At 41.4% G+C, this 13,565-nt stretch overlaps 1 protein-coding gene across 3 annotated transcripts in view; it reads left to right on the top strand.

Annotated features, from left to right (window-relative positions):
* iqsec1b (IQ motif and Sec7 domain ArfGEF 1b) overlaps positions 1 to 13,565 on the top strand; it is a 153,189-nt gene that overhangs the window by 121,565 nt on the left and 18,059 nt on the right. The window contains exon 1 of one of the 3 annotated variants that reach the window (XM_026344578.1): positions 10,097 to 10,233. The exons of the other annotated variants lie outside the window; for them this stretch is intronic. Coding sequence (XP_026200363.1) covers positions 10,169 to 10,233 — 65 coding nt within the window. The 5' untranslated portion in view covers positions 10,097 to 10,168. Of the gene's footprint in view, positions 1 to 10,096; positions 10,234 to 13,565 lie in introns of those variants that run through there. 3 annotated transcript variants of the gene reach the window in all.

Below are 13,565 nucleotides of genomic sequence, written 5' to 3'. Positions count from 1 at the left end.
CTGCAGTACTTCAAGAGATGACCAGATATTATATTTATTACTTGAATGCAGTGTATGCATGAGAAATTTTAATGGCTTCGGGTCAACTTTTTTGCAATGTGACTATAATTATTTTTGTGGAGTCATTATGGTGTTCTTAGGTTTACAGGTATCCCCAGGGAATGGAGAAACAGTAGGGAGGAGTGCTACTACTCAGCGATGACGTTAACACAGACGGGCCCAGTCAGGCCATTTGTTTTCTCAGATATTCAGACACTTCTTTTATCCCCCCCGGTGACATGAACATTGTCTTCTTCTTCTCCGATTCTGGATAGTTCCAATAGTCACCAGGGCTTTCAGGTCCTTTCTTTTACATTCTCCACCTAGAAATGTTGAACTCAGATTGACAGATAGTTGGTAGGGACATGTGGGATCTTGCGGAAAAAAAAAAACTGTTGACAAATGGTTGGAATGGAGGCCCTCAGCAGACATTTCAGGGAAATGATGACCCGGATGAAGTAGAAAAAAAGCCCTTCCTTGTCTTTTTGATATATTGTACAGTTCACCTTTTCATCTTTAAAAACAATTACCAATCCTTTCTCTTCATAGCATCCTTTTTTACTTAGGGAAATAACTTCTGCTGACTGTCTAAATCATATTTCACTGGAATGGAAAGTTGCTGAGATTTTAGTGTTCTTCCTAGACATAAATGAAACTGATCCTTTCAACCATGCTGAGGCTGTATATTGGAGGTCTTCCAGGGTTACTCACCATACTGAGACGTAGATAAGGTATACCTGAATTTACAGATAAGGCATATTGTGAATATATATATATTCTGTCATCCATTTTATTGTCAGGCAACAAACCCTAAGCATTTATCCTTCTCCTCTTTAGCAGTCACACCTCTGACTCACTATTACATGAGATAATTCACTATTTTTCCTTGGTACTACACCAGCATGAATTGCATGTTTGAACACCACCCTGCATGTCTGCTCAGATTAGTCATTCAGAGGTTTAGTGGTAGAAACATTATTAACAGGACCTCACACACTTTGGGCACACAGTGGGCTGTGGAGCAGCAGGGCCCCTCTGAAGGGAGACATGGAGAGGAAGCATGGGTTCAAAAGGTTAGCAGAGGTCACATCAGAAGAGGAAGTGTTCAAGGGAAGTAAAATAGATCTCTAGGGGCAGGAAATTTCAGCCAGAGGTCTCTTTATCACAACTGCTATAACATATAAAGTAACCATTTTAGTGGCGAAGCATCACAGCACATAGCAGAGGTTCCTCGTATATGGAGAGGAACCTACTCTTCAGCACATGCTTAGTAGCATCCTGCTAGCATACTAACAGTTTATATGATATATAGTATATAGAGTAAATATTTAGTATATTCTCACAATATATTCGTGTATACATGTATGTTGATATGCATGAAGTATACTGTACTTGGGAGCTGTTTATGTTGCTTGTAAGGACTAATGCTGCATGGACTGTACAGGACGGAATATGCTTGGCAGCAAACGTGGTGTTTACCAGCTAAGCAACAATTTGATGTCTCTGAGCATGATTTAGGGCTGGTTTCTAAGCCTGCACAGCCAGCAATTTATGAGAAGTAAATGTAAATTGACTTTAACATATGGTATGGAATATTGTAAAATATTGAAGATTACACTGAATGGGAGTCATATGGCTATCACATTAGCCTTTCTATATTTTGTGACGGATTGTAAGCTCTTTACTTAAGATGCATCAGAAAGGCCTTAGAGTGCAGTGAGATACTGTACTGTGTAAGTGTCTAATGTTCACTGATTACCATTTGGAGGGTAGAAGTACTAGCTAAACCCCCATATTTGAAATACTCATCTGTCCAATAGTCTTTTTTTAGCTTTGCTTTGTCTCTGGCTTTTTATGTGCAGCTTTTCAGTGACCGGCTATATTTGTTGTCTATTTTGTTCAGAGAAATTAACTTGAAATTAGTTTGTTGGAACTTTTTCACTCCATAAAGCTACCTGCCCGTGCTATTAGTGTGCTGTAAAACAAACCAAAAAATTGCTAAAAAGCTTCTTAATAATAAGGGAGGTGCCGCTGGGTTAGAATTCAGTGTTGGAAAAGGGTTTTCTTCCTCTTTCTTTAGTTCATATAGAAGAAATATCTTGCACTTTGGCTGTATGCTGAATAGAGAACCTCATCATTTGTAAGTCGATAAGAGGAAATCATTCAACCTCACACGCAATCCAAGTCATTCTGTTTCATGAACTCTGAGCTATATTTGCTCCTGCACTATTTAACCGGAACTCAGTGGGAGGATCCCACGCTGAACTACTTCCTCATTTATTTAAGTTCAGCCACGGTGTTAATTCACAAAAAGAGAAGGGAGTTCTACTGTCATGTTTTCCAGTAAATAAAAAATAAAATTATTAGGTTCTAGATGAATGACCGTCAAACCAATGTGGTGACTAGAAGAGATAATTATAGGCAAAACACAGCATAGAGTTTCAGTTTTAGGATGGTGCCACTGGAGGCCAAAAATAATCCCCAATCAGCCTGGGTAATCAAGTGTGTCACACCAGGCTGCCACTCCCTTCCTCTGACAGGCAGACACAAATCCAGCACAACACTGTCACACAACCTTTCTTCAATTTCAGCTTCACAGCTCTCCTTGGCAAAGGTGAAAACTCCAGTGGGAGGGCAGGAGGACAGGCAGAAAAGAGAAAAGCAGGCTTTATCACAGATGCCAACATCAACAGTACACGGAGCCAGTGTGTAGACAGAGGTGCTGCCTGTCCTTCAGTAGCCTTAGTGTGTGTTGTGCACCACAGAGAGAAGGGCAGGACAGGAGCTAGGAGGGCAGAGCCAGACAGGGTGGTGCCTACTACGCACGCTTAACAGAACTGGTTCCACTTTCTACTAGAAATCCATCAGTGTGAAGGAGACCTGGTGTTGCTACCTGTTGGACAACTTTCTGGAGATTACAGCTCCAGTCCAGTTATTCTAAGTCAAGACAGGCCTGGAGTCAGCTCTACTTGACTCGAGCTTCTGTAAACTAAAGGTACGTTCATACTTCACAGTCATTTTTCACAGTAACGTCTGCATTCCCGCCATCCTTCTTTAAACTGACGGCAGAGAAAGTGTTCATTTAGTTGTAATACAGGATGACATTTCGTTTTCTTTGTTAGCCTCACACCTTGCTTATTCCATTTCTTTTCCTGTCCTGACTGTGACATTTTGGGGATCACCCTATTAGGCCCAAACCAGATGGGTTTTGGCTTGTCCCTTCGTGGTAGATAATAGATGGCTCCACTTTTGGTTTTCAGTCCTGTGCAGATGATGTACAGCCACTAGTGCTCCTGAGCTCCTGATACCTTTCCTTGTCAGGATAAAATGCCCTTGAAAGCAGCAAGGGGCAGCAGCCAGATCTGGAGCCTGTCATGACCAGTCAGCTAGGCTCTCAAACTACATCATTTTGCCCTGATGGTCCAGCTCAGAGCAGACAGTGAAGGGTAAGACCCATCAGTCATTTTGGCAGCAGCACTTCCCCTCTCGTGCCAGTGATGAGGAATGGATGGCAGTGAAGGGAAGTAAAAGTAGAGACGATACAGCCAGAACTAATTTAGCCATACTCTATTTCTCATTTATGCCTTTCTCACCTTTAGTCTGTCATTCAGCTGATATGTTGCTTTGTTGCTGTTGATGGAGGAGGTTGACCCACCATGTCATTTAAGAACTACTTTGTTACTTGTGTTAAACTATAAATCCAGTATTGACTTGGCAGTTAGATTACCATAGCTCTAAAGTGCAGAAATGCCTGAAGCTACAGTTAGAGGAGGAATAAAGAAGCTGGAACAAAGGGGCACACTTACTGCAGAACTGTGTGGAACATTTAAGGAAAGGAAAACTTGGCAGCACTGGTCTCTTCCACTCCACCTGGAATGAAACCCGATTTCAGCCAAATAGTTTGACACATCAGGTGCCAGGAATAAATGTTGTTGCATAGAAAGCTGACGACAAGTCGACGTGTCAAGTCAGGTTTGGGTATTTGTGTAGCTGCTAACTGCCACTCCACAACCTTGGATCTTCAATAAAAGAAAGAAAACTCCATTAAACATCAAACCACATTTAAAAATTTCTGCAAATGTGCAATAGTTATAGTTAATAGTTGCAATAGAGTACTGTCCAACAAATATAAATACGGACCACCGCAGCTTGTCAGTGACTATGTTTGGGCATAAGGCAAAAAATCCCACCAAGCTCCTTTGGCTTAGATCACAATTTTAATCAGTAAGGCATATGTGCAAAATCAAAGTGGCACCAAATAACCACACTGAACCAGCTGTATAAATGTAATGTTCCTTTTTCTTCCAAGACTACTTCATTGTTCATATTGTTAGGGCTCCAAGTTTTTATTGGTATAAGGAGGAGGAGGACCTAAAAATTTGATGTACGGCAAAATCTTAAGCCTGGAACGTTATAAAAAGCTATATGCTATAAAAAGGCAGGAAGAACTCAACCATGGACTGATTCCCACACATATTTTCCCATGTGATAATAGTGACTATAAACACAAGACATTACATTTGAATATGAGAACTTTAGTTTTGACAAAGTAACTTGATTATGCCACTTTACTCTGAGGCCTGATGAGTTGACAGTTTGTCAAATCTCTGCTAAAGGTTTTGGTAAAATGCTGTTTTAATGTCAGAGTGAATTAAACAAAGAAAAAAAGAGGAAGCTGAGGTGATATTTTTAGTGTGCAGAAACTAGTCCTCTTGATTGAACTTGACTCATCTTTTCCATTCCCCCCTATGCGTGTTTGTGTTTTGTCTTCGCCTCCTTCACATTTAGCTGGTGTCCAGCCATTTTCAGACACAGACTGAGCACGCTCAGCCGGGCTGCTCTTCTTGGAATAGACATATGTTTGGGAATACTAATGAAGCTGCAGCGCCTCAGGTCTAAATCATCACAAGGCTCTCGTCTGTTTTCAGTGCAAACTAAACATGCCAGCATGTGTTTTGGGTCCTGTGTGAGGTGAAGGTGCATCACAAGACTGGTGATGAGTTGTTTGAGTGTGTTTCTGTTGCACTAAATGTTGTAGTGTAATGCAGTATTACTTGGTAAGCTGAAACCCAATGTGATTTAGTTTTTTATTTTTTTCTAGACAAAATCTTAGTTAGCTGGACTTCCTGATGCAGCTGATGATGCAGTGTCACACTCCTCTATCTATGGAGGACATCAGAGAAACAATTCCTGTCTCACATCATCAGATAGCATCAGGGCTCACTCAGAATTTCTACACAGCAATCAGACCTGACAATAACAAACACTGAAGATCGAAATCGATGATAAAAAAAAAACCCCGCTGTAGCTCACACACACACACACACACACACACACACACTTAAAGAAAAACAAATCATAAGGTACAGATTTATGCCTGATGATGATTCATTTGAGACTCAGAAAGAGCTGGTCTTATTTTCTCTAGCTGAGATTAAATGCGTCAGGATAAATCTGGTTTCTAACAACATAGGATCAGTGACTGTAAAAAGAAATCTGATTGGACAAGAACATGTCTATATTACTGTTATATTTATGGTTTTATTTATGTCATAGCACTGTTCCAGATCTGTGAGCGCTCAGATTCATATCTGGAACTTGTTTTCACATTTAGTCATTTGGCAGGCACTTTTGGACTGGGACATTTTGACATGTGAACTGGAGGAACTGGGGACTGAACAGCTTTGAATTGGTTGAATTCATGAAATGATTGGGAATTAGAGATATACACTGCGAAGAAGTACTGAAAACAATCCTTTTTGGTTGCCATGACTACAGTATGAGAGATGTATTTTATTTGCATTCTGTGTGAACCCTGTATCTATACTATCGTGTGGTACAACGTGAGACTTCACTATAGTGATGCCACCAAATACCCAGATTTGAACTGCAGTGAGTACAGTGAGAGCATACCAGAAAGAAAAAATGGCCAAACCGATACCTGACAAACCTACTTCTGCTTCTGCTTCTCCTTCTGCTTCTGCTTCTGTCTGACTCTGTTCAATGTGTACTGCTCACAACAATGCTGTGGGGTAGTAGTGGTGCTTTGGCATTAGAGCTTAGAGGCAGCTCAGGAACAGGATGGAGAGAAAGAGAGAGAGAGAGAGAGAGAGTTACGGCACGAGGATTAGCAGAGATAAGCTGAATATCTGCAACCTGGTCAGAGGGGCTTCCACAGCAACGCATAAACGCTGAACAGGTTCACTGTCACATGGTCATCATCAAAACTGTAATTCTGCTTTTGGGTTCCAGCTCCTGACTCTGCAGCTTGTTCACTTGACATCATGTATGTTGTACAAGGGCTGCACAAATGAAAGAATGCCCGCATGTGGCTCCATGTATGGTCAGGAGCAACATGCGTGAGGCAGTGGTTTTTTTAAGTTAATCCTTTCTCTCTCCTCCACTCGCTCGCTCTCTCTCTCTCTTCCTCTCTCTCGCTCTCTCTCTGGTGAAGAGGCTTGAGGCTGAGAGTGCAGGGCCACCACCTCCCTCTGAAGGCCACACGTGGGTGGGTTGTGAGCTCAGGGATTACAGGGTTGAACTGGAGCCAAACAGCTTTACAGCAGCAGACCGCCAGAGACACAGTCAGGCTGCTGGACCAGGCCTAGACCATGCTCCGTTTGGAGGCATGGGTGATGAAGATGGACCTCTGCCAGAGCGCGAGGACAGTTGCTGCCTAGATCTTTGTTTCATGTCATAATGAACTTATTCCTTAGAGTCTGTAAACAGGACTTGGATAATTGGGAATGTCCTGACATGTTGTTGGTGTACCCTGCTACAGTCGTCAGTCCAGGTGGAAAACAGCCTTTATGATGGCTCTGAATTGTTGCATGAATATCACGTCTGTTTGTGTACACTTTGTTCTGGCTCATAATTAGAGTGAAGTCAAAATACAATCTGACAGCAAATGTACCCTTAAAGCCCACCCTGGACACATAATGGCTGACGCAGTCATATTCACCGACGAAGGTTTTGGATCCTAAATCCCACAGGTGGTTACTAAAACACTGGTTTTTAGTTGTTGTTATTTTTGTCTTGGTTATGACTTATGACAAGACCGTCATTTTAACCTTCAACTGGAATCATCAGTTCTGACAAGAACTGACAAAACCCTTGGGATTCCCAAACTGAACTGGATTCCACAATAAGCCGTTGAGCATATAAACAGGACATTCACTGAACATGATGCATATACAGGGCAGATATTTGCAGCTGCATACTTAGTAAGCTAAATCATGCTGAATGAAGGATGATATAAATGTGTAACACTGACAGTGTTGAGGTTAGCATCTAGGCTCTGACCTCGACACTCCCCACATAAAAGCACAATACTAAATTTCCCACCAGGTGAAAATGATGAAGGAGCACAGAGCACCAGATGACATTTTCATCTTAATGAATGTGTGTTTCAACACTATAGCACAGAGTGAAAGATTGATTGGGTCCAATCGTGTGAAGTGAACCATCAGCAAAGGTACATGATGTTGCCTTTTTGTGATTTGGTGCCATGTAACTGCATATTTGTCAGAGGCCTCCTGTTATTTAAAAAAAAAAAAAAAAACTTTCCCTGGTGTCTCTGTGTGGCGAATCTCAACAAGCTCCTCGCTTTTCTAATCAGTGCTGATGTTGTTTTCAGCTGCAGACCAGAGCATCTGGGGAGGTGGACGTGCAGACACATTTGTCTCCAGCCACCCCACTCACACAGACTGGTCAATTTACTTACCAAGTGGAGCAGAAAATGCAGTGTCTGTCAATGACTCTATTTTTGTCCCTCGCTGGATGAAAACCAGTTCCATGCAATATGTGAAATTCATCACTGCCGTGGGAGTGGCATGTTGTCACTCTGAATGCAGAAGGAGGTGAGGAGATTTGGACATGTAGAAGGAGGGTAGAGACTTTAATCATGGTTATATTTGTAGACAGAGAGTGACACTCTCTGATGCTGGGATTAATACCAAGACGACAGATCCTGCTGTTTCCGCTTTGGATTCCAGACATAGTACGACAGGTGTGTCTGTAACACGAGCACTTAAAAGAGACGTCCAGTGCAGAGTTGTCTTTCTGCAGACGCTCTTTGAAAGTACTTTGGAATACTTCAACTACTCTAAAATGGCCAGCTGCTTTATGAATTCTTCTTAAGCTTTTCTAGTCTGATGAATAAAAAATAAACACATGACTCGGTTCAGTGACATGGACACAAGTAGTCTGACTATAAGCAAGGCAAGGCTATATTTAACTGAAACAGTAATCACTATCATAACCATCTTGTTGGCACTAAGTTCGTGTTCATACTGTAGAACTCAAGTCATCTTTTTAGTTATTGTGGTCATGTCCACAGCCCAGTCTGGTTTCTCCACGCGTTGTCATTCTACACACGCACCTCAAAGGTCATGAGGGGAAACTGATGCAAAGTGGTGAGTTTGAAAACCAGCAGCGTGGTTTACTCAGAGGAATATTAATGGTTGGTTTGTTTGTTTGTTTGTTTGTTGTTTTGACAGATTTTATTCCTGTATGATAAGAGTTCCTACCAAGTTAAAAAAAAACAAAAGTATAATTTTTATTCTCTACACCAGTGAGTCCAACCAGTGGTGCTTCTGCTCGTGGGGTATTTCTGCAGTTGTGTGTGTATGCATTGAGATGTATGCATGGTTCATAATATTTTTAATTTGTCACTGTCATTGTTGAGTTATTGTGTGTTGACAAGTGCTTATGGGTCACATCTTGCCAACTACTGTTTGTACCGTCTGACTTTCATTATAAAGACAAAGATGAGAGGAAGAAAAAAATCCAAGGTCTGATCAGAGGCAGCTGATCAGCAGCAGTAAGTGTCAAGAACTTTATGTCAAGAACTTTATGTTAAGCTTCATGATCATGATCAACGCTAACAAGAACCAACTGTTGTCAATGTTTGCCTGGGCTGAAGGTTTACATTATTACTATTTTTGGTCTTATTCAGGTTTCTGTATCACTTTAGTTCAGTTCAATGTTTCCATCTTGCAGATATCAAATTTTCTGGCACTACTCGAAAACTCCACGGTTGGGGTTGTCCAGAGCTTCACTTCCCGAACGTAGGCTCAATGACTTTTTGTCCACATTTATCCAGTGAGATATCATGTGAACTATGTCTCTCTGGTCTACTCTACATGAACCTTCACTATATGGGAGACATTGTACTCCTATGGTTCCAGTGAGCACTGTTCAATCTTACTTATAATAATATATATATATACATTATATGGAATCACTAAGAACTTGTATTTGTGATGCCCATACTATATGTTCTGCAAATTCATGGCAGAGTTATACCGAAACCAAACATGTTGGCTCTCTTGTCATGGCACTTTACGCTGCACGGTTGCTTTGTTTCGATACCATCTTTGCTCTACTTGATACACGCCCATTGTTTGGGTAATGATGTAATTACCTAAAAATGAACCGGCCTCTCACCGCTTCATTTTTTGGCCTGAAGCAGGGGAATAGGGGTGGAGGGGAAATTCATTAATGTTTACTGTGCCAGTTGCATGTCATTTACTTGGATGTTTGTTGAAGGGATAGCTCGACGAGTCAGCAGACTGATTGTCTGATTGTACTTCATTCTCTGTTGGAGGACCACAGGAGTGATAGTGTTATTTTAGGTGCTCTTTTTTGACTTTGACCAGCAGTTTCAAAGTGCTGATTAATGACTTCTGTATTGACACCCTGTATTGGCAGTTGTGCTGATGTGAAGCTCACATTTCTACAGTTGTTCTTCCTCAGTCACACCAGCTAAAATGGTATATCCAGGGGTTTCCCCAGGCTTCATCCTTACCACCCAGATCCTACTTCTATTAATAAAGCCACCAGAGCTTGTTCTCTCCCTCTCTCCCATTTTGACTTCTGGCTTGTTGCCCCTTCCTGTTTAAGACCCTACTGATCTGTGGGACACCAGTGCTCCCTCTGCCACACGACCCAATTTCCTCTGGAGGAATGCCCTCCTCCTTCCTGCGTACGCCCCTCCTCACTCAGCCGAGAGAAGGCCAGAGTGGGAGATGTCCGAGAGCGAAGATGTGTGGCTATTACATTTAGCCCAGTAATGGAGTAGCAGAGACCAGGGCAGTGGTAGGCCTGGTGTAGGGCCTCAAAAGGCAACATGTGGTGTCTGCAGTGTACCTCTGCCCGGACTCAGTCCTTACTGGAGCTGGAAACAGACAGCTGGTAAGTTCATGAGTGTGTGTTCTAGTGCCATGTGTAGAAGTCAATACTTCTAATAGTTGCTTGACATGCACTTACGCTCTAATTTGGCTCTGAAAAGTCTTGTGATGCAGGTTGTACATTTTACTAACGGTAGCTGTTTTATTCTGATAGTGCAGCCAAATTCAACTGAGCTCAAGAAAGAATTTAATGTCCAATACTCTTTATTGGATGAATTACTGTTAATGCGGTGGATTTTGTGCCAGAGCTGCAGCTGAAATTTACAAGGAGCACACTTTGTGTAAATAAAGTGCACTTCATTAGTGATGCAGTAAAGGTTGATGCTTCATTAATGAGCCTGTAGTTGATTTTCCTGCTGCGTGCCAAGCAAGTGCATGCAGCTGAGTCATATTTTTCAGTTCTTCACCCAGTGCCTGTGTGTGTGGTGGGTCAGAGACTAATTAATTCATCACTGTGGAGTGACACAGTGAGAAGAAGAGCCACTCGACAGCACGGGGAGGCTGTGTTCAGAGGAGCCGTTGACACCAGAGCTGTGCTCACGTCACCTGTCCCCTTTTCGGATCCATCTCTGCACCATCAGCTACAGCAAACACATCATAAAAATTAGCCACTAATGCCCTCATGGGATGCTGTGGTACTCTGTGGGGCTTTGAATTGAATAGGTGGCTGTAATCTAACGTAAGGGAAGGTACGTGCGTTTTCAGTAAATATTTGGAAAAGCGAAATATTTGGATTCTTCACCTTTGTATGAGAGGATAATGTTTCTTTCTAGTGACTGTACCCAGCACCAGGAAATACTTCAGCCAGCCCTAATTACCCAGGATGGCAAGTACTTCAACGCAACAGTCACTTCAGTTTTATTTCAACTGATGAAAGGGGCGTGTTTATTCCTAAACATCTTGCCCTAATGCTACGAGTGGCTTTTATTAATAAGTAGCAAATTATATGTTGACATTATAGAAAACTTGTGGAAGTGGAAACTGTCAGTCAAGATTGTCTGCCAATCGTCTGGCCTCTCATAAACTTCCATGGAAAGGTTTGTAGTGTCAAGTGAAGCTACAGAAACCTGATTTCTACTGATATTATCATGACTTTTTATTATGACAATGTATAGCATCCCCATTTTCTATCCTTCTTGAGATGACTTCCACCTGGTTCCGACTGAGGTTCACTCTCTATTGATGCATTGTCTGAATTACGGCTTCTCATTCCTCCTCCTCTGCCTCTCCTTTAAAAATGAGATATTTTGAGTGTAAGGATATTAGTTTTATTGAGGCTTGGTGAATGTTCTTTCCCTGTCTCTCTATTCATCTAAAGAAAGTAAGTCAGTGACACTATGAACGCAGGACTGACTCGACCTCCGTGCTGCAGGAAGACAAGTGGCTTTATACACTACATGCTGAAATTTAAAGTGTCTCTTATATTTTGCAATCAATGGATGTCTCAACGACTCTTGGTGAATGGTGAAGCCATTTGTCTCTATTGTCTGGGTTTTTTTAAACAAATTGTATGCTTCTCCACTGAGTAAATAACAGTGGGACATCATGTTCACTAAAGCAACAAAACCAGCTGAGTGAAGACATAAACATGCCTTAAGTGCTATTATACTTTCAGTCGGAGTTCCTAGAGGCGTCTGCTTACTCTAGATGAGCCGAGTGCTCTCTTCCACACTGAGTAAACAAATGGATATTTCCAATTACATCCTCTGCTGAATCAGGAGCTTTGCAGCCCACTCTTCAGTCTAATTAAAGGACTTTCTCTGTCTGATTAGATTTGTTCTCTTTAGAATTCAAATGCATTAAGGATGCATGGGGAGGAGCATGAATATGCAGAGAGACTTTTATAATGACCGTCAAGTGTCCGGTTTGGAGTAAGAGGACGTTTTCTCTAACGACGGATGTTATCTCATCACAGAAAACCCTCAGCATGACCAGAAGGCAAAATAAGCACCAAAACAGATTGTTTGTGAGTGTTGTTACATTTTGTACACGCGGTCATTTTGTTATTCGCTACCTCTAATGCTAATGTTGGTGTTTTGCTCTAGGCAAAAAAAAAACACCTTATTGACTGGTGAAACATCAAGACCTGCGTCATGTGCATGTGAAGTCAGGTCCTAATTAGCTTAGCTAAACCCAGCTGTCACCAGCTAAGAAGAAGTAGCATATAACAAAAATAGTAATTAGATGTTCAGTATTTAGTTTTAAGTACAAATGAATCCAATAAGAGCTACACTACCTGTCTTACATTAAAATGAACACATCCTCACTCAAGCTCCAAAACAAAAGTGAAAGTAGTGAGAAAAAGTTAGCCTGGCTTTCTGCTAAGATCGATCTAAGATTAAAACCAACTCCAGCATGTCCAGTTTGTCCTAGAATAGTATAATGTTGGTCCATTTCTCAGGGACGACAGTGAATTTATATTCTTTATATTATTTTTGACTCCAGCCACTAGATGTGTCTAATTAGACTAGTGGTCTGGGCCTAGATAACTTGTAGCCAAAGGTGATTTATTAAGGTACCTAAAATGAAGCAGTATGTGTGGAGTTCCACCAGATTTCCTCCTCTAAATACTCAGTTTCATTTGAAAAACTGTTTGTGACACTACAAAGGGAGAAGAGCCATATCAGTTGTATTGTTATAGCCTAAACTCACTTAGCATAAGTCAGGAGAGGACAGAATCGGGTCTGTATAACACATCCTTAGACTCTCTGTTAGGACCACTGGTCTAGACACACTAAACTTGACTGTGTCCAAAACTCCAGTGTGCCTGAATGATTTACTGCACACTGTGCTGACTAGAAGTCATTTTACCACCCTCTGGTAGTAGTTTGTACAGGATCATTTTTGATGACTCATTTCAGCTTGCACATGTTTACCGCTTTGAACCTCCTCTGAACACCAAATCTCTTTCCTATTAAAGGGTGTATTTTAGCCTTTATTTTCTAACCTTGACACATTCTCCCACAGAGAGTTTGGGTATTTGACAAGGTTATATAGTGATGGATGTCTCTCAGTGGATGTCCTTGTTCTGAGCCTTTCCACTTCATCTGTCAGAAGATGACAAACAAAATGGAATGATATTGATTAGCTTTTGCTGTAAAGTTGCATTATTCTAGTAAAGCTCACATTTTCATTACAGATTTTACCTGTAGAGGTGAAGTTCAGGAAATCAGCTGTCAGCTCAAGTCAGGGTACATAATACATAGTTACTACATAGTAGTGTCACCTCAGTCCTGGCTTTGTTTGATGAATTGTAGACATTTATGCTACAAGGTCAAATATTACATGGGTAACAATAGGTCTGTGTCCTGTAACACAGATTTATTATTTTCTCCT

The sequence above is a fragment of the Anabas testudineus genome, chromosome 5, assembly GCF_900324465.2.
Source record: "Anabas testudineus chromosome 5, fAnaTes1.2, whole genome shotgun sequence".
NCBI lineage: Eukaryota > Metazoa > Chordata > Actinopteri > Anabantiformes > Anabantidae > Anabas > Anabas testudineus.
This window is presented reverse-complemented; position numbering and strand designations above follow the sequence as displayed.